Raw genomic sequence first — 23,170 nt, 5'->3', positions numbered from 1 at the left:
ACCACATGAGAATTCATATGTGTGGGATCCCTAGACAAAATGACATCTAGCATGGATGCATTTTCCTCATGTTTTATTATCAGATCCTGTGGTGTTTTTTTATTATCAGTTCTGCTTTTTATTCTTGGCATTACTGGTGACTGTATAGTCAGCACACTTGGTGGTACTGACAGTTTGAGACTGTTAAGGGAGCAAAGGATGTAATTTGCCCCCAAAAGGAAGCTTCATGATTAGCTCACTAAAAGGTTCCTGCTCTGTAAAATAAGTATCAATCTACCTGTCATTCAATGAGGAACCTTGTCTGATATCACAAACCTAGTAACTGACAGGGACAAGAATCATATTCTGGGCTCTTTACTGGCAAAGCCGATGCTCTTTCTACCAAATCGCTCTCTTAATTAGTAGAACCAGAGTGGATGCAAAGAAAAACAGAAAATGAAAAACACCTTGGGTAGAGAGCCCAGCTCGGTGCCTGCCAACACACAGAAAATGGTCATCAACTATAAACTTTATAGCATTAATTGTTAAATGAAACCTGAGAGATGAATAGGAAATAGGCACTGTGGGCTAAACGATAAAAGGAGGGAGCATCTCAGAGGTGGATTTTCTTCCAGATAAGTACCTGGGATCATATGACTGATTCTTCATGGCCAGGCTAGGGAACTTGAACTTTATACCGAGAGCAGTAGAGATCCACAAAAAAATCTTAGGGAGGGATATTTGGCGGTCCAGGATTCTGGGAATTGTGCATCTGGGAGAGGGTAAAGTTAAAGGTCAGCACAAACCCAAGACTGCTCTATACTGGGGACCAAGTCGCTAATTGGTATCCACCTCCGCAATTCAGGAACTGCCCGGGAGAATCCATTTCTACACAAAAACAAAAGAGGCGTCTATATGCCAAAGAAGTAAGGGCTTCTCTGTCAAGCTGCCAATATTTGAGGTGTTCTTGAGAGCATCACCCACACCCCACATTCACCAGGTATGGCTGCGATGGGGCCGATGTGGGAGAAACACAGCCTCAACTTGCCCCCTTCTGAGGAGTCACGCAATTGCTGGAATCCCAAAACCGGAATCAGATTATCTCTGGGGTCCCCAAGCCAGAAGTCCTGGAGTCTGAACCCCAAACCGGAAGTCCACACAGCGAGGTTCCTGAGACCTAAAGACAGCTAGAACATTGGCAAGGCCTGGGATTCTCCCTACATTGGAATCTGTCAACCTGGAGATTCAGGAATCCAGAGAGCAGGACTGGTACACCTGGGTTGGGATTCCTGGATTCTGAGCACCCAATAGCCAGCCTGCAGTCCTACATCTAGTTGATTTGGGGAGTCGGGAAATAGGAGTAAAAAAAAATGTAAATTTGAAGTGGTCAGGTGACCAAAGGACTCTGAGAGACCAAGAGGCAAAGCTATAAGCAGACTGACGTTCAACCCACCATTCTTCCATGGTCTCTTCCTGAGGTATCCAACTGTGGGAAACACAGGACTCCAAATCCAGGGCTGCTCCCCCAGCCTGGCACTGCAGAGAGGGGCATGAAATCCCTGTGAAGAACACACTTTCTGCCTGCAGTCCTCTCACCTCGACTCCCCTCTACCATCCACTCCAGGGAACCAGCAACAGCACGCTTCATCTACTCTCATCTTTTAGATGACTTCATCTAATCTAATAACATGGATCAACTAATGGCTTTTTCTGACCTGCAAAGTTTTGTACTTTCATGGCCAAAATAAAAATAAAAAGAAATAAGCATTACCTAAAATCCTGCTTACCTTGGCTACCACCTTGTGCCTGCCTGCCTTTCCAGTATGTTCACCTTACCCTCTCGTTCATATTTCAGAAATACCCCTCTTGGGACGAGGTGTCCTTCGAAGGTCTAACAGAGGGATCAGTGTTCTAAGGTAATCTTTGATCCTCACACACACTCCTTTTGTGCTGTCCCAGAGTCTGAGCACAGCCTCAGGCCGACCCAGAAGCCTCAGAACTGCCTATTATTAAATGGTCCATGAATGCCAGGCACTGTGCTCTCTTCACCCTGAGTAGATTGCTGTGGGGTGGTGAATTTCTGAGGTAGCAGAAATTCTCACTGAGGGTGAGAGGAAGCAGCCCACAGGAACCTACAGCCTAAGGGGCTGAGACCATACATACTCCACCTGGGAGCACTTGCCCCAATATGAATTCATACAGACTTAACAAGCATATTGAAAGCTTATTGTCTTCCCAGCAGTGCTAGGCTTAAAGGAAGTCACACTGAACAGGCGCCACGTGGTCTCTTTCCTCATGGGACTTTACAGAAAACAGGAAGATAAAGTTCAACAAGCAATTCTAAAAATTATTTATTTTTAGGAAGAATCCCGCCTCTGACTTCCGCTTTCGATGTAGAAACTTAGTATGCATTGCTGCCACCATAGCAACAAGAACAGGCTGAGTAGTATTCCACTGTGTATGTGCAGCACATCTTCTTTATCTCTGCCATTAGATGAAATAGTGCCATTTGCGACAACATAGGTGGATCTTGAGATTATGCTAAGTGCAATAAGTCAGACAGAAAAAGTCGAGAACCATATGATTTCACTGATATGTGAGATATAAAACTAAAAGCAACAAAGGAACAAGATAAAGAAACAAAAACTCAGACACAGACAACAGTAGTGGTTACCAGAGGGTAAGGGGAGAGGGGGGATATAAGAGGGTAAAATATATGGTGACGAAAGAACTGACTCCGTGACAATGTGATATACACATGATGTATGACAGAATTGTACACTTGAAACCTATATAATTTTACTAACCATTGTCACCCCAATAAATTTTTTAAAACTAAAGAAAAACAAGGCTGAGTAATTGACAAAAGCGTGGCTTTCTTAAAAGCTCAAGTCACAGGGAACTGACTACAGCCTGAAATCTAGGGGAAGAGAGGTGGACAGAAGCACTGGCTCCCCTGTAGCACAGGATGAGGACAGCACCACCAGACAAGGGGGTAAGAGTTCTGCTAAAATTCCTGACTAGCTGCTAAAGGCCAAGTGTGGGCTGGGGTGTGGGTAGAGAACCGGAGCGTCAGACACAAGGAGAGTGCCCACCTGCTGGCAAGCTCTTCTTGGAACACCAGCAGGCGCTCCTGAGGAAGACTGGGGTGGGACGAGAGGGGGGAGAACGCCTCCCTCCTCGGCCAGATCCACAAGTTCATCAAGTACACGTTCTACCTTCCAAGTTACCACACACATTTTGTCAATGGTTTCCCTACTACGTAGTCTTTTCCCAACCTCTAGTAAGTTTCTTCACCGTTTTCAGGAGGTTTTCAGCTCCTTCACCCCCTTTCAGCTGTTGTCCAGCTGCCAAGTTCCAAAGTCAATGCCACATTTTAAGTTTTTGTTACAGCAGCTTCCTCTTTCTGATACCACACGACTTGTGTCACTTGTCTATTCCTGCATAGCCACCTCACGTGCTCATAATTAAGTGAGTCAGCAATTTGAGCTGAACTCAGCTGGGCAGTTCTGCCGGCCTCACCTACGGTCACTTGTACAACTTCAGTCACCTGGTCACTTGCTTGGGGCCAGATGGTCTAAGGTGACCTACCTCACATGTCTGGTGTTTGGTGCTTTGCTCTCAAGAGTCTAACCACAGCTAAAAGAGGGCAAACCCCAACATGAGTTTTTCAAATCTCTGCTTCGTCATGTTTGATAATGCTGCATTGGCCAAAAAAAAGTCATGTGATCAAGCTCATCTTCAAAGGGTAGAGAAATAAACCCCACCTCCTGATGGCAGCAGAAAAGTCACACTGAAAAGAGATGTCCACAGAGGGATGAAATTGTGGCAACCACCTACCACATCATTATTCACCAAAAAATGCAAATGAGAACACAAGAACCCACTTACGCGCTAATGTAGCTAAAATTCAATTGACAGTAGCAAATGTTGTCAAGAATGTACAGCAAATGAAACCTTCATTCGTTGATGACAGAAGTATAAATTGTTTTAACCACTTTGGAAAACTGTGTGGCAATATCTACTGAAGCTAAAGATACGCCTCCCCAGGGACCCAGCAGTTCCACGTCTAGGTTTATTCCCAGGAGAAATGAGAACATGTCCACAGTAAGACTTGCACCAGAACAGTCACAGCAACTTCATTCATAACAGCCAAACCTGGAAAGAACCCAAATGCCTGTAAGCAGAATAGACTTTTTAAATTCTGGTATATTCAGATGATGGACTATTACACAGCAATTTTTAAAATGGTAATACGACAAAGATACATTTTATGGACATTATATTAAGTGAAAAAAACAGACACAAGAGGGCATACTGTGTGGTTTCATTTCTAGGAGCAGGTAAAACAAATCTATGGTGATGGAAGTCAGAATACTGGTTACCTCTAGGGATGGGGCTCATTGAGTGAGGTAGGGCCCACGGGAACCTTCCGGGAGATAAAATATTTTATATCTTGATGTGGGTGGTACAGACATACATAAAATTCATCAAGGTATGCACTAAGATTTATGAACTTTTACATATGTTTGTTATGCTCAGCAAAAAGAATTTTCAAAACACAAAAACAGAATCCTGTGAGAACAGCTAAAAACCAGTAAGAAATGCATCTTTTCATGTAACAAGATCTCCAGAAACAAACAGTCCAGGGCTAGCGCAGACACACAAAGACACAAACTAGGGAACTAGAACGACTGTGACTTCCGGCCACTCTCATGGTCATAGGATGGCTCCTCGTGTCTGCCAGTACAAACGGCAAGTAGAGGGACTGGCTAAATGAAACCACTTCTTTCCAACATCCTCACCAGGAGTCACATCCAACAACTTCTCACACTAACCAGAACTGGGGGACATGGCCTCCCCTAACTGCCAGGACTGGGAGATGGAGGTTTTTCACAGTGTACATTACCAATCGGAACAAACCCCTAGGTTCTACTGTAAGAAAGAAGGTGCAGTTTGGGTAGGTAGCTAGCAGGATGCACCACACTAGACCTAAAAGCAAATCTCAAAAGAAAATACCTAAGATTCAACGACACAAAAACCACATACTCTGCTTGAAATTTAATTAAATTAGAAACTAGCAACAAAAAGGCACTAAAAAACACCCAGATACATGCAGGAACTTTCCAGAATGACAGAAATGTTCTGTATCTTGAGTAGGGTGTTGGTTGCATATATGTACACATCTGTCAAACTCATCCAACTCGTAAGATTTATGTATTCCATTGTAAGTAATTATGCCTCTACAAAAACATAACCATATACAGTTATTTAAAAATCTAATTCCAAACAAGTCATGTGTCAAAGATTTAGTGATAATGGAAACGAAGACAATATTTAGAATCAAACAAACATGAAATTACATTAAAACATGTGATGTAGCTAAACGAATACTATGAGAGATGATAATAGGCCCGAATGTTTCTCTTTCCAAATTGGAAGTTAATTAGCGAGCAGCCCACCATATGAATGGGACACTGATAACGGCAGGACGCCATTCCTAACGTTCTCTGCCCTGGCATGACTTCTTTTGTGCACGGTGAGTGAAGAGCTGTGTCTGAAGGCTTTCTCACACTGATTACATTCATAGGGTTTCCCTGCACTGTGGGTTCTCACGTGTACGATGAGGTGTGAAGACTGACCAAAGGCTCGCCCGCATTCCTGACACGCATAGGGCTTCTTGCCGGTGTGGGTCCTCGTGTGTTTTCTGAGGGATGAGGGCTCACTAAAGGCTCGCCCGCACTCCTGGCACGCAAAGGGCTTCTCTCCCGTGTGGGTTCGCATGTGACTCTTGAGGGTTGAGAGACGGCTCAACACCTGACCACAAGTCGTGCACTCATAAAGTTTCTCCCCTGTGTGGATCCTCCTGTGCACGTTCAGGTGGGTGCTCGTCCGGAAGGGCTTCCCACACTGGTTACATTCATACGGTTTCTCTCTGGTGTGAGTTCGCAGATGCGTCTTCAGTGACGAGTGCTCCCTGAAGGCTTTCCCGCACTGACTGCACTCAAAGGGCTTCTCGCCAGTGTGAGTTCTCACATGGCTCCTCAGAGAGGACGGCTGATTAAAAGCTTTCCCACAGTCCTTACATTCGTAGGGCTTCTCACCCGTGTGGTTTCTCTGGTGCAAAATCAGGTTAAAGTTCCTCGTGAAGGTTTTCCCACACTGACGACATTCAAAGGGTTTCTCTCCCGTGTGAGTTCTCATGTGGCGCCGCAGGTTCGAGGAATATTTGAAGGCATGCCTACATTCCTGACATTCAAAGCACTTCTCTGAGGTATGGGTCTTCTCGTGCCTGAGAAGGTCGGAGCTGTATCTGAAGGATTTTTCACATTTGTCACATGCATAGGTTTTATCCCCACTATGAATCTTCTCACGCACCAGTAGGTGAGTGGTCTGGAACAAGGATTTCCCACTCTCTTGGCATGCATAGGGGGTGCCTCCAGCATGAATTTTCTCATACTGAAAAAGTTGTTTGATGCTGTTAAAAGGCTTCCCAAGTTCATCATATCTGTGGAGCTTTTCTCCAGTCAGAGGTTGCTCCTGTCAATTGAGGAAAATGTGAAGACCAAAGACTTTATTACATCCACAGACATTCACCCCCAGGGGAGTTGTGTAGAGGATCAAGACATTTCTACAGCTGAAGCCTTTCCCCTTTCCCCGTGTCTGGACCATTTCTACCCTAAGTGGATGCACTGCCACAAAGAGGTATCATTTTCATTACTTTCATGGGTTTCTTAGATAAAGACTTTTTGTGACTAGTTTGAGTCTAAAATAAGTTCCAAATGCACCATCTATGTCACATTTATGAACACGGTTAGTGGCAGGAACTCTGTGAAGACACGTCTTGATCTACGTTTCAAGTTCTCCCTCCCTTCACAGACTCTCTCCCAGAAACTGCTTTCTCCTAGGTGAGCACCCACTGCCTTAATCTCTCTCTGGCCTCTTGTACTGCTTTTCTAACCAACAGCAATCCCATACTTTTCCTACTAGAGAGGACCAAGAATAATCCTTGTGTACCATACCCTTTTCACGCCAATGGATGGAATCTCCACAAAAATATCTTGGTTAAGAATTAACTCTTGAGTTTGAAGTTGAGGTTCTGCAATTAAGAGGGGGGAAAATTAAGCATGCAGAGAAGGAAACTGCAGGATCAAGGTGACCAAGAAAGTAAGCTCGGCATATGTGGATTTTTTGTTTTAAATACTGATCTTAAATATGGGAAGAAATTGTGAAAAGGAGGAATGTATCAGCGTAAAGGACAATTTTAGGTATTTGGCTACATAAGGAGTGATGTAGTCACAGGAAAAAGGATGGAAACAGCAGATAATTTACTAAGAAAAGATTCTATGAAGATTGGGACTGATGTTGAGAGAAAGTATTAACAAGAACAGGTAAAAGAGATCAACTATATGGTGATAGAAGGAGAACTGACTCTGGGTGGTGAACACACAATGTGATAGATAGATGATATATTACAGAATTGTACACCTGAAACTTATGTAACTTTATTAACCACTGTCACCCCAATAAACTTTAATAAAAAATAAAATTTAAATAAATAGATAAAGAAGAACCTATAGTGAGGAGAAACTGGAAGAAATATACACATGGAAATGCTAAATGTGAAGAGGAGGTAGGATAAATCATTCTACAAAACCAGAGTAAAGTATTAGAGATAAACAGGAAAGGGAAAAATGAAAGAAGGTGGAACTCACTAAGGGATCTCAACCAAACAACTTTCTCCATTAAAGGCACTGAAAGTGTTGCCCTTTCTGACACTTTCCAAATCTAACATTCATCTTACCAGAGCTGGCGCTCTCCCGATCTGTGTGGTGCTCACCTAGACAGGCTCCTGGGAAGATCCCTCTCCCGGTGGCCCACAGCTCTTCTCTTTGCTCCAAATGGGAAAACGTGCTGGATTTGCATAGTTGATCTCCTGCTTGTGGGGAAAGACTCGATGGTGTGAACAGATTGCACTTGCCATGAAACCAGGGTTCATATTCTTTAGACTTTAGGGGCACTAGGGATGGGAGTAGTGAAATAAGTATGCCTAAATTTTGATGGGCACAGCAGCGCTCTTTCACTAAGGAACCAAAGTACAAGCTCCCTCACAGGGTCCCAGAGGACACCACAACATTCCAGTCCCCAAAACCTAGGGCCTAGCTCAGGGACACATCTGAGAAGCCCAGAAGCAGCAGATACATCTTCATTTCTAGAAGTCACTAGCCTAAAAGCACCATGAAGGCAGGATTCATCTGTCTTTTCACCTGTTTCCAAACCAGCACAGTTCCAGGAACCCATACTTGCTGCGTAAGTGTATGGATGAAGCGATGAGGCCAGCCTTACCCACAGAGGCCAGGTTCCTGTAGTTCTCCAGCATCACGTCTCTGTACAGGCTTCTCTGGGCAGAGTCTAGAAACATCCATTCTTCTGGGGTGAATAGCACAGCCACATCGGCGAAGGTGACTGGTTCCTACAATGCACACCCATTACCACTCAGCCAGGGGCCACCCCTGCCAATACACAAGATGAAGGTGGGGGGCTGGCAGGCCTGGGGAATGGACACCCTGTGCAGAGGACTTTCAGACGGGGCTCTGAGGCACCGCAGAATCTACCCCTTGGCTCAGGCCTCAGACTAGAACTCCTCTCTACCCTTCCCTCCCTGAGGGACAGCATCCAGAGGCGTGGCATCAAAGGACCTTAACTTCATGACAGGACTTAGCTATTGACAGCTAGCCAGGAAGCCCTTGCAGTTTTATTCCCCTCCAGCCCCAGGCCACAGCGGACCTGAGCAGGCAAGAGAGAAATATTTGGTAAATGACCAGTGTTTGCTCCAGTGAGATGTGAAGGATATGAGACGAGGACAGTTCACATCCTTGCTTTGTTTTCCCTCCTGACGCTCAGCACAACACAGCACTCAACAGGCCGGGGAAGGTCTGACTGCGAGGTTCGGGCCATTGCCTGCCCTGTCCCCCACCCTGCTAGAGACCCAGAGTCTGGATGCCTGGAGACCCGCCCTGTGGAGTCGAGAAGCTCCAGGCCATGGGAAGGGGACAAGGCGGCAAAGCAAGAAAGAACAGCAAGGATTTCTTACTTACCTGTACACAGGTGGTCAGCACCCCAGGATCTTCCTCTACGCTCTCCTCCTGGAGCCACACAGGGTCCTGGGCAGGCAGAGCTAGAGGAGGGGGGGGGGGGGCGGAGCTGTGAGGCCCAGTAAGCACATTCGCAGACCAAAGACTGCCCACTCTGATTGTGAGTGACCACACGTGCTCACACACATATGCACACACTCACAGGGACACACAAGGTGCCCGCACCCCCAGCCTCCTTCTTGGTCTCGTAGAAGCTCCTCTTCCATCATGCCTCTGGCTGGCAACCCCATGTCCCAGACCTTCCTCTTCTCTTCTCCCTCAGTACTCTCTGCCGCAGCTGGCAACCTGCCCCTCTGGGCGTCAATTCCCACCTCTACCAAAACCCTAGGCTGACTCACATCTGAACTCCAGACCCACACACCCAACCATCGGCTCCACTATTTCCACCTACCTATCTGACGGAACGCGAATGGAATATCCAGCACGAGCTAGAGAGCAGGGCTGCCGCCAGGCAGGCAGAGAACAGAGCCTCGAGACAGAGGATTATTCTCAGGCCTTGAACTTGCACAGGTGGGTTTCTAATTTGCTTGGGACCCAGGACCCCTTTTTTCCTTCCCTTTGGGAACAGAAAGGTCTGCCCTATTCCCCTCCTACCATTGTATTCTGGAAGCAGAATCCTTGTTTCTGGTTTCACAGCTTCACAGATGGAGAAGAATTTTGTCCCCAAGATGGACCTTCCCCGAGTATCACCCACACGTGATTTAGATGACTTACATGATGAAATTTGGGACTTTCTGAGTTGATGAGATTTTGGACTTATTAATGGGCTGAAATGGGTGAAAACTTTGGGGATGCTGGAATCACCTGAATGTATTTTGCATGGGGGTAGGACATAAAGTGGTGGACGGGCAGGGAGCAGAGAGCAGACTGTCAGGGTTTGAATTGTGTTCCCCCCTCAAAAAAGAGGAAGTGCTAACTCCCAGTACTTCAGAATGTGACCTTATTTGGAAATAGGGTTTTTGCAGATGTAATTAGTTAAGATGAAGTGAGGCAGAGAAGGATTCTGGTTCCCTCCAGACCTCACCCATGCGCCTTTTCCCTTGGTTGATTTTGCTTTGTATCCTTTCCGTTACAAACCATGGCCACGCGCACAGCTGTATGCTGCCTTCTATGAGCCACCAAACGTGGGAGTGGTCTTAGGGACCCATGCCACACTGACTCCACACTCACCCCAATTCTAGGCCGCCACCATTCCATTCCTAACCACCTTCACCCACCACTCATGTCCTGCCTGAAGTCCATCTTCGCCCCAGGTGCTGCAGGGTTAGAACCACAGGTGCACGGCACCACTCACCTACATGCGCCCCTGGCTCCTGGTAGCCTAGGAGATGGGCCTGGTTCTTTTCCCACACTTCCAGGCCCTGCATGGTCTGGAGTCCACTTGCTCTCCAGTCAGCTTACACCCCTCCCCACTTCCCTCTGCTCCCTGCCCACAGCCCTCTGTCCCCTTGAGGGATTTTACAGATGCTGTTCCTAGGGCTGAGTTCCGCTCTCCAAACCCTCTCCAAACAGCCCTACATCTGGCCAAGCTAAATGATACCGTTAATTATGATCGAATCCAGTGCTTGTTCCCCAGGAGATATGTGGCAACGTCTGCTGTCTTAATTGATCAGCTCAGGCTGCCATCACAAAATACCACAGACTAGCGGGCAATAAAACGACAGAAACCTATTTTCTCACAGTTCTGGAGGCCGTAAGTCTAAGATCAGGATGCCAGCATGTGCCACGTCTGGTGAGAACCCTCTTTTTGGCCTGTAGATGGCAACCTTCTCACTTTGGCCTCACATGACACCAGTTCTACCAGGTCAAGGCTCCACCCTTATGACCTCATTTAACCCTAATCACCTCCTTAAAGGACCAATGTCCAATACAGTTGCATGGGAGGTTAGGGCTTCAACATATGAAGGGGGAGGCACAGTCCATAGCACCTGGAGACTTTTTGGTTATCAAGATTGGGGGGAAGGAGGCAGTTATAGGCCGAACTGCGTCCCTCCAAAAATTTGTATATTAAAGTCCTAACCCCAGTATCTCAGAATATAACTGCAATTGGACACAGGGTCTTTAAAGAGGTAATTAAATTAAAATGAGGTCATTATGGTGGGCCCTAATCCAATATGACTGGTGTCCTTATAAGAAAAGGAAATTTGGACAGACACGTACAGAGGGAAAACAAAGACCACAGCTGTCCACAAGCCAAGGAGAGAGGCCTGGAACAGATCACGGCCCTCAGAGGAAACCAGCCACGCCCACACCCTGAGCTCAGACTTCAGGCCCGCAAAACTGTGAGAAAACAAATGTCTGTTGTTTAAGTTGCCCGGTCTGTGGTACTTTGTTATGGCAGCCCTAGCACACTAATACAGGGGAGGTGCTACCGTGTTTCCCCGAGAATAAGACCTAGCCAGATAATCAGCTCTATGCGTCTTTTGGAGCAAAAATTAACATAAGACCCGGCATTATATTATATCCAGTCTTATAGTAAAACAAGACCAGGTCTTATATTAATTTTTGCTCCAAAAGACACATTAGAGCTGACTGTCCGGCTAGGTCTCATTTTCAGGAAAACGGGGTCCTGGCATCCAGTGGATGGAGGCCTGAGATGCTGCTAACGAGGCCGAGGGGGACCCCACAGCAGAGAATGATGTAGCCCAAATGTCAGTAGCACTGCAGTTGAGAAACCTTGGTCTAAGCTTTGATTTCCCAGAACTCCTCTCTACCCCCAAGATAAGTCCCCATGTTACGCGTTCCCACGCTGTCTCCATTTAAACACCTGACTGCCCAGCCAGACTGGGAGCTCCACGGGGGAGGGGGGCGGTGTTTTGCCTCTGATGGTTTCCCAGTGCCCCCCACACCACAGGAGGACAGTCACAGAGCACGTCAAGAGCAGAGCGTACTCCAAGTACTTCAAGAGTACTGCAAGGCAGTGCTTGGCCCAGAGGCCTACCAACAAAACATACAAAAGAGCAACGCAAAAGGATTACTTCCTGTCAATGATATAATACAGATTCCAGATGCAAGACTGCATGATATTGTTAAGAATCAAAGTTCATTATTCTCACTAGAAGACAAGCTAAAAGGAAACAACTGCCTTGCAATTAAAGTTGTTATTTGTCCTCCAGAATTAATTATTTTCCCCTGCTTCTCAGGAAATGTGCCTTTTAACCTTCATTTTTTAAAAGCTCAGTTAAAACATGCGCCATTTATAGTCAATTCAACTGTAATCTTCAGCATTGCCATAATTGTGTAGTGAAAAATTTAATCTCTCCCAAAGAGAGGTCCGGCCTTTGCCACAGGTGAGTGGGGCCTGCTCTTTCTTCACTGAAAGACCTGAAACCAAAAAAAAAAGAAAAAAGAAAAAGAAAAATCTGAGGACTGTGAAAGTGCCTTTCCCCATGAAAACATAATGAGAGAGGCCGCTGTCTTCCCTCCTGATGGTACCAGGCAATGTCTGCAGTCAGAGGAAACCAAGGCAGGAGATGCCAGTCCCCACAGGACAGCAGTGCCCTCTGGCGGCCATTCCATCCGGCACTCACTCACCAGAATCCCCGGCCACCCACGGGTCCGGGAAGCCCAGTGCAGGCTCTGGCGTGGCCACCCTCTGAATCCTCACAGCCACCTTCAGGCCCTGGACAGAGCGACAGGGTCAGATTAGAGTCACACAGTGGTCAATGGGACCCACTCACACCTGTTCACTCAGACTGAATTTGCATAATTGGCCCTGCTTTGGGGGACCTACTGATAAAAGGCGGGGACACGCCCTGTTTACCGGCCCAGACTTACCCAATTCCTCAAGACAAGGCTAATCACTGCGACAGAACTACACCTCCAAGGTGGGATGGGGACAGGGGTCCAGGGTGGGGTAGGCCTTCCCTGAGCAGCCTCCAGCTGTGGGGGAAAACTGGGGCAAAGCGCGCAGGGGGTGCTAGCAGGCTGAGGGGCAGGGGGGTGGGGGGGGCTGCGGAGATGGCCCTGTGCAAATGAGGGGAGGTAGGCAGTTGTTTCTGGAAGGAAGCCCTGTCGTGGAGGAAGGATCGGAACACTCCTCTACTGGAAAGGTGTCCGACCTGACTTGTACTTCTAAGGGGCGCCTCTGGCCCCTGTGTCCAGGGTGGGCCCAGAGGAAGTAGTAGCATTCCCAGGGGTTCAGAACAAACGGTGGCTCTGGGCAGGGCAGGGGCAGTGGGGACAGGAGGAGCAGTCAGACGTAGGTTATAGTTTGAAGGCAGAGCGCATAGGACTTGATGGTGGATGGGGAAGTAAATGTGGCAGGTCCCTCGGGGAAGGGACAGGCCGCTAGAGCAGGTGGGAGGAGGCCCCTTCTCCTCCAGGCGGGGCTCAAAACACACCTTACAGTGTCCGTCTCAGATACTCAGCCCGGACCCTCCTCACCCAGCCCTCGGGTCACAGGACCCACTCATTCCTGTAGGTTTCCTGGCCATGGACGAGGGGATTGGGGGGTGTGAGGGTGGCTGGATCAGAGGACGAAAGGCTGAACCATACGAGGTAGGGCCAGGGCCAGCGCCTGAGTGTCAGCCCCTGCCACCTGTCACCTTCAATGCAGAAACACTAGGGCCTGTTCAGTAGTTTCTACCAGGAGCTAAGCCTGGGCCTCCAGCATGTTCCCAGTTCCCAAAAGTGGGCCCTAGATTCCTGCCTCCCCTCCAGCCTCCTCACTTACAGAAATCCCGAACCCCAGGCCTTACTGGCTGGGGTCCCCGCGGCAAACCTCCTCCCAGGCTTACTGTGTATCCAGAAGGCCAAGGCGACTCCCGGAGAGCTGACTGGTCCTCTGGAGTTGAGGGTATCCTCCTCTCTCCCGTCATGGGCCTGCCCTGCATCCTGAGGTCCAGCCCCGGCCCCTGGGAAAAGGCACGGAAGATACTGAGCAGGACACAGGTGGCACTGAGGCTGTTCTCAGCTCAGAGACCCTCAGTTTTGGGGTAGTGCCATTAGAAGACGGGGCACACAGGTCTGGCAGTTTCAGACCTGGTGACTCTTTGCTCCACTGCTAGCCACCACCAAGGGGCTCCAAGGACAGATCACAATGGACCTGGCCCCTTTCTGGTTCTGGGGGGCCCTGGCTGGAAGTTAGGCCACAGCACTTAGAGGCACTGCAGGATGTTTGAGCACAGAAAGTTTGGGAGCCCTTGGTTCTGAATGTGAACACTGGTCTGTTTTCTTCAATTCTGTACTTGTCCGTTTGACATCCGTCAATCACAGGGCCAAGCTATTGGCTCCAGTTGTTTACATCTCCCCTGCCATCCAGAGCGCATCCTCTGAACCACCTCCTTAGCCACCTCACACAACGCAATACACGCCCGTCCTAAGTCACCCAGGCCAGGTACCACACAACCAGGGACAGCTCCTGTGCCCAAGGTCCCCCAGAATTATTCACACTCGCCAATCCTGTTTATCCTGCCCTGTAAAAATCCCAGTAAAGGCTCTGACCTAGACTCTTCCCTCATCCCTTTCTGCCCCCTGACTGACCCTAACACTTGCCCTGTGTGCACCCATGTGTCATGACAAGCCTTCTCCTCTCAAGAAACTTAGGTCAAAAAAATCTTTCTGTGGTACTGCCTGTGTCGTCACTCAGTCACCTCCATAAATTAAAACCCCATGAGTATATTTTGAGACAAATGTTTTCTTCCAAGTAATTTTGACACAGATCACTCTTCTTGAAAAAAAGGTTCTGAGGAGTTGAGCCTGTTTGTCCAGCACACACTTCCCGAACACTGCTAGTGCGGACACTGTGGGTCCGGCAGAGAATAGGGCAGTGAAACCGCAGCCGCTAAGAACCAGGTGTTGTGGAGAAGAGGCGGCGTAGGAAGGCGGAGCCTGGAGACACCCATTCTCAGTCTCCTTTGGGGCTCTTCTAAGAGCAATTCCCAGCTCCCTATGTGCCTGGCCCTCCCCTGGCCTAACTGACCATGAGGGGGAGGACATAGGGCCTCGGTCTGTCCCTGGCCCCCAGCACATACTCCCACATGACAGGGAGGCCTCAGAACTGCCATTGGAGGCCTCAGTGATTGGAACAAGGCTCAGTGACACCTGTAATGGCCCAGAAGGGCTAGAGAAAGGGTCAACACCATCAAACAAGTGGTAGGTCATGTGACCTCAGGCAGATCTTGGTGGCTAAGACACTAGTCTCAGGAGCTAGGCCTGGATTCAACTGCCAGCGCCAAATCCAGCTCTACCACTTTGCAGATGTGCGTCTTCAGGGATGAAATGCTCAGTTTCTCTTTCACACGTGTCTGGAAGCAGATTTCCTGTGGCCACTCAGAACATTCTGTGACCACTTGTTTCCTGGGGCTCGGATACAGGAGAGGCCCCTTCTCTCCCACACTTGGTATTCACTACTGAGCTGGAGCGGAGTTCTGTGGAAAGTGCTGGAGCCCCATACTGAGGGAAGAGCCACAGAAACTGGAGAGGGGGTCCTCTCGAGGCTCATCCTCCCTCCCTCCCTCTCACAGTCCATCTGCTGATCTAGACATGGACACAGGTGGGGCCTGGAGATGCCTTCCCCAGCACCCACCTGCTCATTCCTTCGTTCAACGAGCGTTAACTGAGGGCTGTACACTGACACACAGCGTGCTCTGTAACAGGGTTACCGCTCTGATCACATCAGATGAGGCCCCAGCAATTCAGCAGCTTCAATAACACATTTGCAGATCTCAAGCTCTTGAAAACCACATGCCCTTCCCCAAGCAGCTACTGGAAGACACCCTCTGCCTAAGCAAGTGTAAACCAAGGACCATGAGGACCTGGGGAGGAGGAGGGACTCAGCTGCCCTGGGGTCTGTTGCAGACCGTGCAGGGGCGAGGGTTTTGGCTGCCCCGAAGCCCACACCAGGTAAGGCAGGGCTGAAGCTCCCCTGCTCAGGACGAAGGAATGGAACAGAGGTCTCTACAACGTGGGCCACACCACGCCGTCCACTGGCCCAGCATCTCTGCCGCTCTGAGGCCAACACCATCCATGACAGACGTGGAGGGGTGCAGACTGAGGGAGCCCAGAGATCTCAGTGGCTCCAGGATAAGGAGCCCCAGACCAGAGGGTGAGCCTGGGCTCTGTATGTCCCCCTATCCAAACCCTAACCCTCAAAATCCCCAAGAATGGGAAGTCAAACCTTGGAAGCTCCTGTAGTTTGGGGAGGCGGGAACTCAGGGCCAAAGCGGGGACAGAAGGGCTCTGTGTGTATCTCCTCGTGCACTGCAATGTGCGGGCTGGTGCTAAAGGCTTTCCCCCACTTTGAAAGGGGCTTCTTTCCAGTCTGGGGGTCTCAACTTGTCTCCTAAGAGGGGAGGGATCCCTGACAACTTTCCCATGTTCTTTATAATCAGAGTGGCCCTCTCTCCTATGGGTTCTCTTGATCCAGTTATGGTTACAGTTCCTCCAGAAGCCCTTCCCACCGCAGTTAAAATATTGGGGCCTTCTCTCCAGGCAGAGTTTGCTCTCCTGAGAAGGGACGAGTGAGAACGAAAAGCTCGCCAACATCCGTGACATCCATGCCGCGCCCAGGGAATGTGCCCATCAGAGGCACATCTTCAGGCTTTTCAGAGGCGCGCCTTTTTTACACAGGTCAAGTTCTTCGAGGATGTCGTAGGCTCCACCACCAGGTTTTCCCACATTCTTAACTTTCCTGGGGCGTCCCTAACAGACAGCATGTCTCTCATGATTGTTGCAGAATAAATCACATTTCACACAATCAATGTCTGAGTTGCACTGATAGAAATGCTTACTTGGGGGAACCTTCTAGAAAGTCTTGAACGACAAGCAGAGTTTACCCAAACTTATGAGTCACAGACTACGTAAACAGTCATACACACAGTTACAGTCACAGTGTCCTCTCAGACACTGGGGGGTGCCCTAGTAGAATGCCCTGGCTCAAATGGCTCCCAGGCCTTGGGTTACATTTCCAAGTCACATAATATTCCTCAAATTCTCCAATGAGGATCACCCGCCGTGAATCTTACCATTTGCAAATCATGGGACGAATTTTCCTCCAAAATATCCTGCACAGGAATAGACTGTTTGGGTTTTGGTTGAGATTCGCAATCTAAAATGAATTGGGGTGGGGGAGAAACTTCTTTCAGAAAGAAATAGTGGTATGAAATCGACACACATGAAAAATAGGCTTTTTCAAAAAATATATTGACCCTAAACTTGGAAAGGCACTGAAAGGGAAGAAGGCATCGGTGAATAAAGTGAGACTCTAAAGAGTAGAGCTGTGTGTGGATTTTGGAAGTGACAGGAACAAGTGGAAATGAGAGGCTATTTTTCCAAGCAAAAGATTCTATGGGGAGTGAGACTGCTGTTGCCAGAAAGAGAGTTATCAGAGAAATAAGTAAGAAGCAATTAGACAAAGCACACACAGAAATGGTCAACTTAAAGAGGAACTGGATAAACGTGTGGGTAAGGATGTGGAGAAATCGGAACCCACGTCCACCGCTGGTGGGAACATAAAATGGTGCACCTGTTTTTAGAAAGCAGTTTGGTGGTTCCTCGAAAGTTAAACATTGGGTTACCATATGCTCCAGAACTCGACTTCTAAGTGTATACCCAAGAGAACCGAAAAAGTGTCCATATGCAATCTTGTACACGAATGTTCACAACAGCACTATTCACAATCACCCAAAAGCAGAAACAACCAGACTGTCCGTCAACAGACATAAACAAAACGTGGTCCTTCCACACAGCGGAATAGTACTCAGCCTTGAAAAGAATGAAGCACTGACACACACTACCACATGAATGCACCTCAAAAACATTATGCTGAAAGATGACAGATACCAAAGGTCACATGTTATATGATCCCATTGATCTGAAATGTCCAGAACAGGCAAATCCAGAGAGACAGAAAGCAGACTGGTGGTTGCCAGGGCCTGGGGGGAGGGGAGAATGAGGAGTGACTGCTCATGAGAATGGGGTTTCATTCTGAGGTGACAGAAATGTTCTGGAGTTATGGTGGTGACGGTTGCACAATTTTGTGAATATACTAAAAGCCAATGAATTGCATACTTTAAAAGGTAGAATTTTATGGTATGTGAATAATTCAAATTTTTTCAAAACAGAGAAATTGGAACATATCTTGTTTTGAGACCAACGGTAAGTATAAGAGGACGCTAGAATGTGAAAACAGAAGAAAAGCTAAAGCAACTCACCTGAGAAACCGCACCCCAAATAGCCTTCTTTCCCCTCAGAAGAGAGCCTTTAAAATGCTGTCAGACTGACCCTTCCCAGCTAGCAGCCCCTCTGATGGGGGGGTCACAAGATCCCTGCGCCTGGCGCCCCCGGTACTCACCCACACCCATGGCACGGAGAATGCCTCGTTCTGCTGCCCTCTGCTCTTCTCTTGGCCCCACCTGGGAAACAAGCCTGGGTTTGCATGGTGGAGTCCCTGCTCATGGAGAAAGACACACGTGCTGAGGGAGGGAGGACTTGCCGAGGAAAACAAACGATTCCCCACCAGCCACCCAGCTTCCACGTGGACTTCAGCTCATGACGCTGGGCCAGTACAATGGGGGCCAAGTGAGCACACCCAGTTTCTAATGAACTCAGTGAAGCTCATTCACAAGGGCCCACACCACAAACGCCCTCCTCTCTGCCCCATGGGGCTCAGGTTATCTAGGCCCTAAAGTCCAAGGCCAAAGTCAGTGAGACCCACACAGGTCCTGACTATGGAGAGAATGCAGTCAGTGCAACAGATGGAGCTCCATTACGAAACCAGTGAACCGTAAACCCCACCAGGCCCACATCAGACCTTTGTGGTCATGTGACAGGCCCTGAAGCGTTTGGCATCTACGTACAAGAAGGGCTGGAGTAGTGCCAGCCTTACCCCCGGGAGCCAGCGTCCTGCAGTTGTCCAGCATCCCGTGTCTGCTCAGGTTCCTCCGAGCACCGTCCAGCAACGCCCAGTCCTGGATGAGCCTCACCGCCACATCCTCGAAGGTGACTGATTCCTAAGAGGCAGACACATATACTGGCTCAGCGAGGACCACCCCATCGCTCAGCAGGACAACTGCGGAAGGGAAACCCAGCGCAAGAACATTCAGACAGGGAGCTCTCTCCAGTCCCGGGCTCAGCAAAGCCCAGGGCCACTGGTTTTTGTAAACAAAGTTTTATTGGCACACAGCCATGCCCATTTGTGTACCTGTCTCCATGACTGTTTTTGTGCTGCAAAGGCAGAATCTAGTAGTTGCCTGCCAAACCCAAAACATTTACGGTTCTTTTAACATTTGGACAAATCCGGAAGTGTAAGTTGTGGCTTTCTTTGTCACTTCACTGACCAGTGACAGCAGAGCTTGGACTTCTCAGCCTAGAGAGTTTTTCCTTATTTAAGGCATGAGAAGTTTGGGTTTGATCGCTTAATTTTCATGCCGTCCCTAGACTTCTATAAGCATGTAGTAATCTTTTATACCTGTTAAAATAGGACTTCTGTTGCCCCTGAGAAATGGCATTGTAATTTCAGGGCTCTCTAGAGCAGCACTGCCCAGTAGAGCTCTCTGGGAGGATGGGAATGTCCTACGCCTGCACTTGCCAAAAGGGCGGCCACCGCATGTGTGGCTACTGGGCACTTGAGAAATGTGGCTCAGGTGACTGAGAAACTGAATTTTTAGTTTTACTGGATTTTAATGAGTTTAAATTTAAATTCCTACAGCCACATGTGTTTAGGGTAAGTCTTACAAGAGAGAGCAGGGATGGCCCTGGAGGAGCTCTGCTGCCAGCTCTAAATGAGCCCCACTCTTCGGTCAGACTCCGGAATTAGGCACAGGACCCCAGGGTCTCTGTGGGGACCCTCCTCCCAAGCCAGTTCCCTCCAGAGGACATGCTCCAGGTCCCCTGGGGCACGGGAGAAGATGCTCCATACTTCCCTGCCCCTTTCTTCCTCAGCTGATGGCAAGGAGACAGGGCATAGGGCTCAAAGTACATAATTATCCCCCCTCCACCATCCAGACTCCCCAGCCCCTCACCATGACCCCAGTGCCAGGGTTTAAGGTCTCAGCAGGCATCCTCTCTGCAATAAAAGAGAAACGAAGTATAAGAAGGAGTGATAGTACAAGCAGAGCACCAAACAAGGGTTTGACCCAGATAATTCCATTTTTGTGGGCCGCCATTGTGGTGACCAAGCGAAAAACCCTCACAGGGAATGTATCTTAGTAAGCAACGTCCAGGGCCCCCGTACCACTTTTCAGGCCACGGGACCGGATCATGTCTACGACCTCCTCTCACCTAAGAAAAGGATCATTATTCTTCTTATATTCCCTCAAGATACCTCCAACACCCTCTACTTTTCCTCCACTGCCCTTATCAAGTTGTGATTTTTATATTTATTTGTTTAGGTGATTTTGCCTCTGTCTCTCCAACCATGATGTAAAAACTAAGTATAGGCCTGCGTCCACTTTTTTCAGGACCCCAAATCCTGCCATCAGCACAGCACCTGATACATTCTAAGTACTTTATATATTAGGGGTTGGCAAACGTTTTCTTTTAAAGGCCAGATAGTAACTATCTTAGGATTTATGGGGCAGATGAAGTCTATAGCAACTATTTAACTGCAGTTATAGCACAAAAACAGCCATAGAGAACTTTTTTTTAAAAAAAGTGTTCCAATAAAACTATTTATAGAAACGAGCATTGGCTCAGAAATCCATGGGCCATCATTTGCCTACACCTGCTCTATATCAGGTAGTAGAGAATAAGTCAATCACCAAATTCTAAATTCTGCCTCCTACATGTGTCTCAAACATTGCATCTTTTCCAATTTCACAATTACCATCAAGACTCAACTACTATCACCAGAGTCCTGAACTTATCCAAGCTCCTATATAGATATGGACTCTGCATTCATTCTTGTCCATCCCAAACTCCATGCTCAATCCAGGAGCCGGTTCTGTCTAAATCACAGAGAAAATCACGTCACCACCCTACTTAAAAGTCTTGACTCAGTGGTTTCCCAGTGGCCTTAGAACAAGGTCCAAAGTTTACCATGACCTTCAGGGCCATGCCTTCCTCTCCAACCAGGCTCATCCATTCTGCACTGTTTCCTCTAGCTTTCCCTGTCTTTTTTCTGCTCCTGGAACCACCAGGCTCTGTCCTACCTGAGGGATTGTACATCTGGAACGGTCTCTCACATCTCTACTCCACAGCCCAAACCCCTGTCTAGCTACATACAACTCATCTTTTAGGTTCAAACATGGGACCCTTTTAAGATGTCTTTCCTGACTTCCTCCCCAAGTTCTCCTGTTCCATGTTTCCGTACTACCCTTGTCATGATTAATTTAAAATGTCTTCCCAGATAGAATAAAAACTACACAAACACAAGCACTGCATCTATTTTGGTGGCATTGTTTCACCCTGTGTGGGGCCCAGTCCATCCAAGGCAACCTACAGTGAAATGTGCCAAATATCAACACTCCCAAAGAACAATTCAGTATAGCTAGCCTAAGAAGGCATGTGCCTGCATGCACAGGCACACAAAACGATATAACAACACAAAAATAAATATAAAAATGACTTAAAGTGCCTGTTCATATAACATAATCCACAACAGATTTCAGATGTCTTTAAGAAACATTAATCCTTTCTAGAAAGGCAAGGTGTTACATGTATTTCTTTTGAAAACAAACATCTCACTCATAAAACTGAAATCTGCTGTTTAATTTTCCTCCAGAATTTTGTCCTCATTTTTCAGTACAGTGAACTTTGACCTTACTTAATAAATAAATAAATACAGACAGACAGACATCCCATTTATGGCAAACTCAACTCAATTTCAATTCCCAGTACTAACAAAGCTATATATGTCATCTTTTTCCTGGAGGCCACTATGTTTTGAAGCTTTGCGGCGATTTACATGCTTGTGGTAACACAGCCAACGTGCAAAGCACTGAAGAGTCTTACTTTTCTTTGATAGACTTGTGAGGTAACTGAGAAATAGCTTTTCTTAAGACACCCTCACCTGACAGTGAAAAAACTGATATTCACAAAATAAAAGTAGCAAATTGAAAGCTGTTTTAAAAGAAAGAAAAAGAGAAATGAAAGGAAAAGGAAAACGTAACGAAAGCTAAGTAAACAGGTCCTAAGCTTAGAAACTGCAAATTGTCAGTCACAAAAAAAAAAAAGTCTTGTCATCTAATTCATCCCTTGATAGACGGTGCATTCCACTTTTTAAATTTACTTGACAAGTCATTCAAACCAATTAGCACACGTAGACTCAGACCTAACTTTTCCATGACAAAGCCCGATCGTATGAAATGCCATAGTAAACAAAACGTGAGTTGCTTATAAACAGTTATGTTGCATAAGGGCGCGAGGGTCCGGCCCTACAAATCGAGGAGGATGGGTGAGGGCTGGGGCTGGCCGGTGTCACCATTCCTGAGGTGCAGGACCTGGAGTGCACTTCGTGATTCCGATGGATGAATGGCAGTCCCGCCGGCCCGGAGCGGGGCTACCTGAGGACGAGGTAGGGCCGCAGGGGTGGGGGGCACGGCGGCGAGGCCGAGCTGTGCGCGCCCAACCCCGGAACCAGGGCGACCGCCGGGAGAAAGCAGGTCGGCGGGGGAGGCTACTCTAGGTCGTAAGGCCCCTCTCTGCCCTCCCCGCCGTCCCCAGGGGCTGAGCCGCACCTGCAAACCGCGGGGAGACACTCCCACCGCAGCAGGCCGTGAGCACCCTGCAGGGACACCGCCCGCCGCCTCCGCCGTGCACTTCCGCTTCTGGTCTGGGGCGCCGGAAGCGGAAGTGGCCTGGGCTCTGATCGTCCAATCGCAGAGGAGCAGTCCTAGTTTCTTCCCTAGAGTCAGGCTTTGGAGTTGGTTCGAAAGGACATGGAGAGTGGGGTTGGGAGACGGGGTCTTTGCCGGATGCTTAAGGCTGGGGGCGAAGCTTAGGTCCAAAGGGCGGGAATTAGAGCGCGTCCTGGGCTTGGGGGGTGAGGGAGGGGCGGGGCCTCGCTGGCACGTTGGGACTGCCATGTTTAACCTTCCTGCCCCCTCTCCGCCCTCCACCTTTCTCCTTTGGCTTAATCCAGTTCCCTAAAAAAA

The 23,170-nt window shown here is 48.2% G+C and overlaps 1 protein-coding gene across 8 annotated transcripts; it reads right to left on the bottom strand.

The window, feature by feature from the left end:
• Window positions 1-94: 94 nt before the first annotated feature.
• Window positions 95-22,853, bottom strand: ZNF333 (zinc finger protein 333). Of its 8 annotated transcripts, none has more exons than XM_074338102.2 (12): window positions 22,754-22,853; window positions 20,099-20,142; window positions 18,964-19,087; window positions 18,430-18,525; window positions 17,102-17,184; window positions 13,874-13,990; window positions 12,669-12,756; window positions 9,078-9,157; window positions 8,326-8,452; window positions 7,820-7,918; window positions 7,002-7,078; window positions 95-6,519 (listed from the first exon to the last, which is right to left on the bottom strand). In XM_074338102.2, exons 2-12 carry the CDS (start codon window positions 20,135-20,137, stop codon window positions 5,422-5,424), a joined length of 2,028 nt encoding a protein of 675 aa, XP_074194203.2. In that variant the 5' UTR covers window positions 20,138-20,142; window positions 22,754-22,853; the 3' UTR covers window positions 95-5,421. The 8 variants fall into 8 exon arrangements, with proteins under 8 accessions (XP_074194203.2, XP_074194205.2, XP_074194208.2 ...); XM_074338104.2 differs by having other exon boundaries at window positions 7,820-7,915; XM_074338107.2 differs by having other exon boundaries at window positions 7,820-7,915; window positions 18,430-18,490; window positions 22,754-22,830.
• Window positions 22,854-23,170: the final 317 nt, after the last annotated feature.

The sequence above is a fragment of the Rhinolophus sinicus genome, chromosome 15 (assembly GCF_057876585.1).
Source record: "Rhinolophus sinicus isolate RSI-liver-muscle chromosome 15, RSI-T2T, whole genome shotgun sequence".
In the NCBI taxonomy this organism is placed as follows: Eukaryota; Metazoa; Chordata; class Mammalia; order Chiroptera; family Rhinolophidae; genus Rhinolophus; species Rhinolophus sinicus.
Note: the sequence above shows the minus strand (reverse complement) of the source record. Positions and strands in the feature narration are given on the sequence as shown.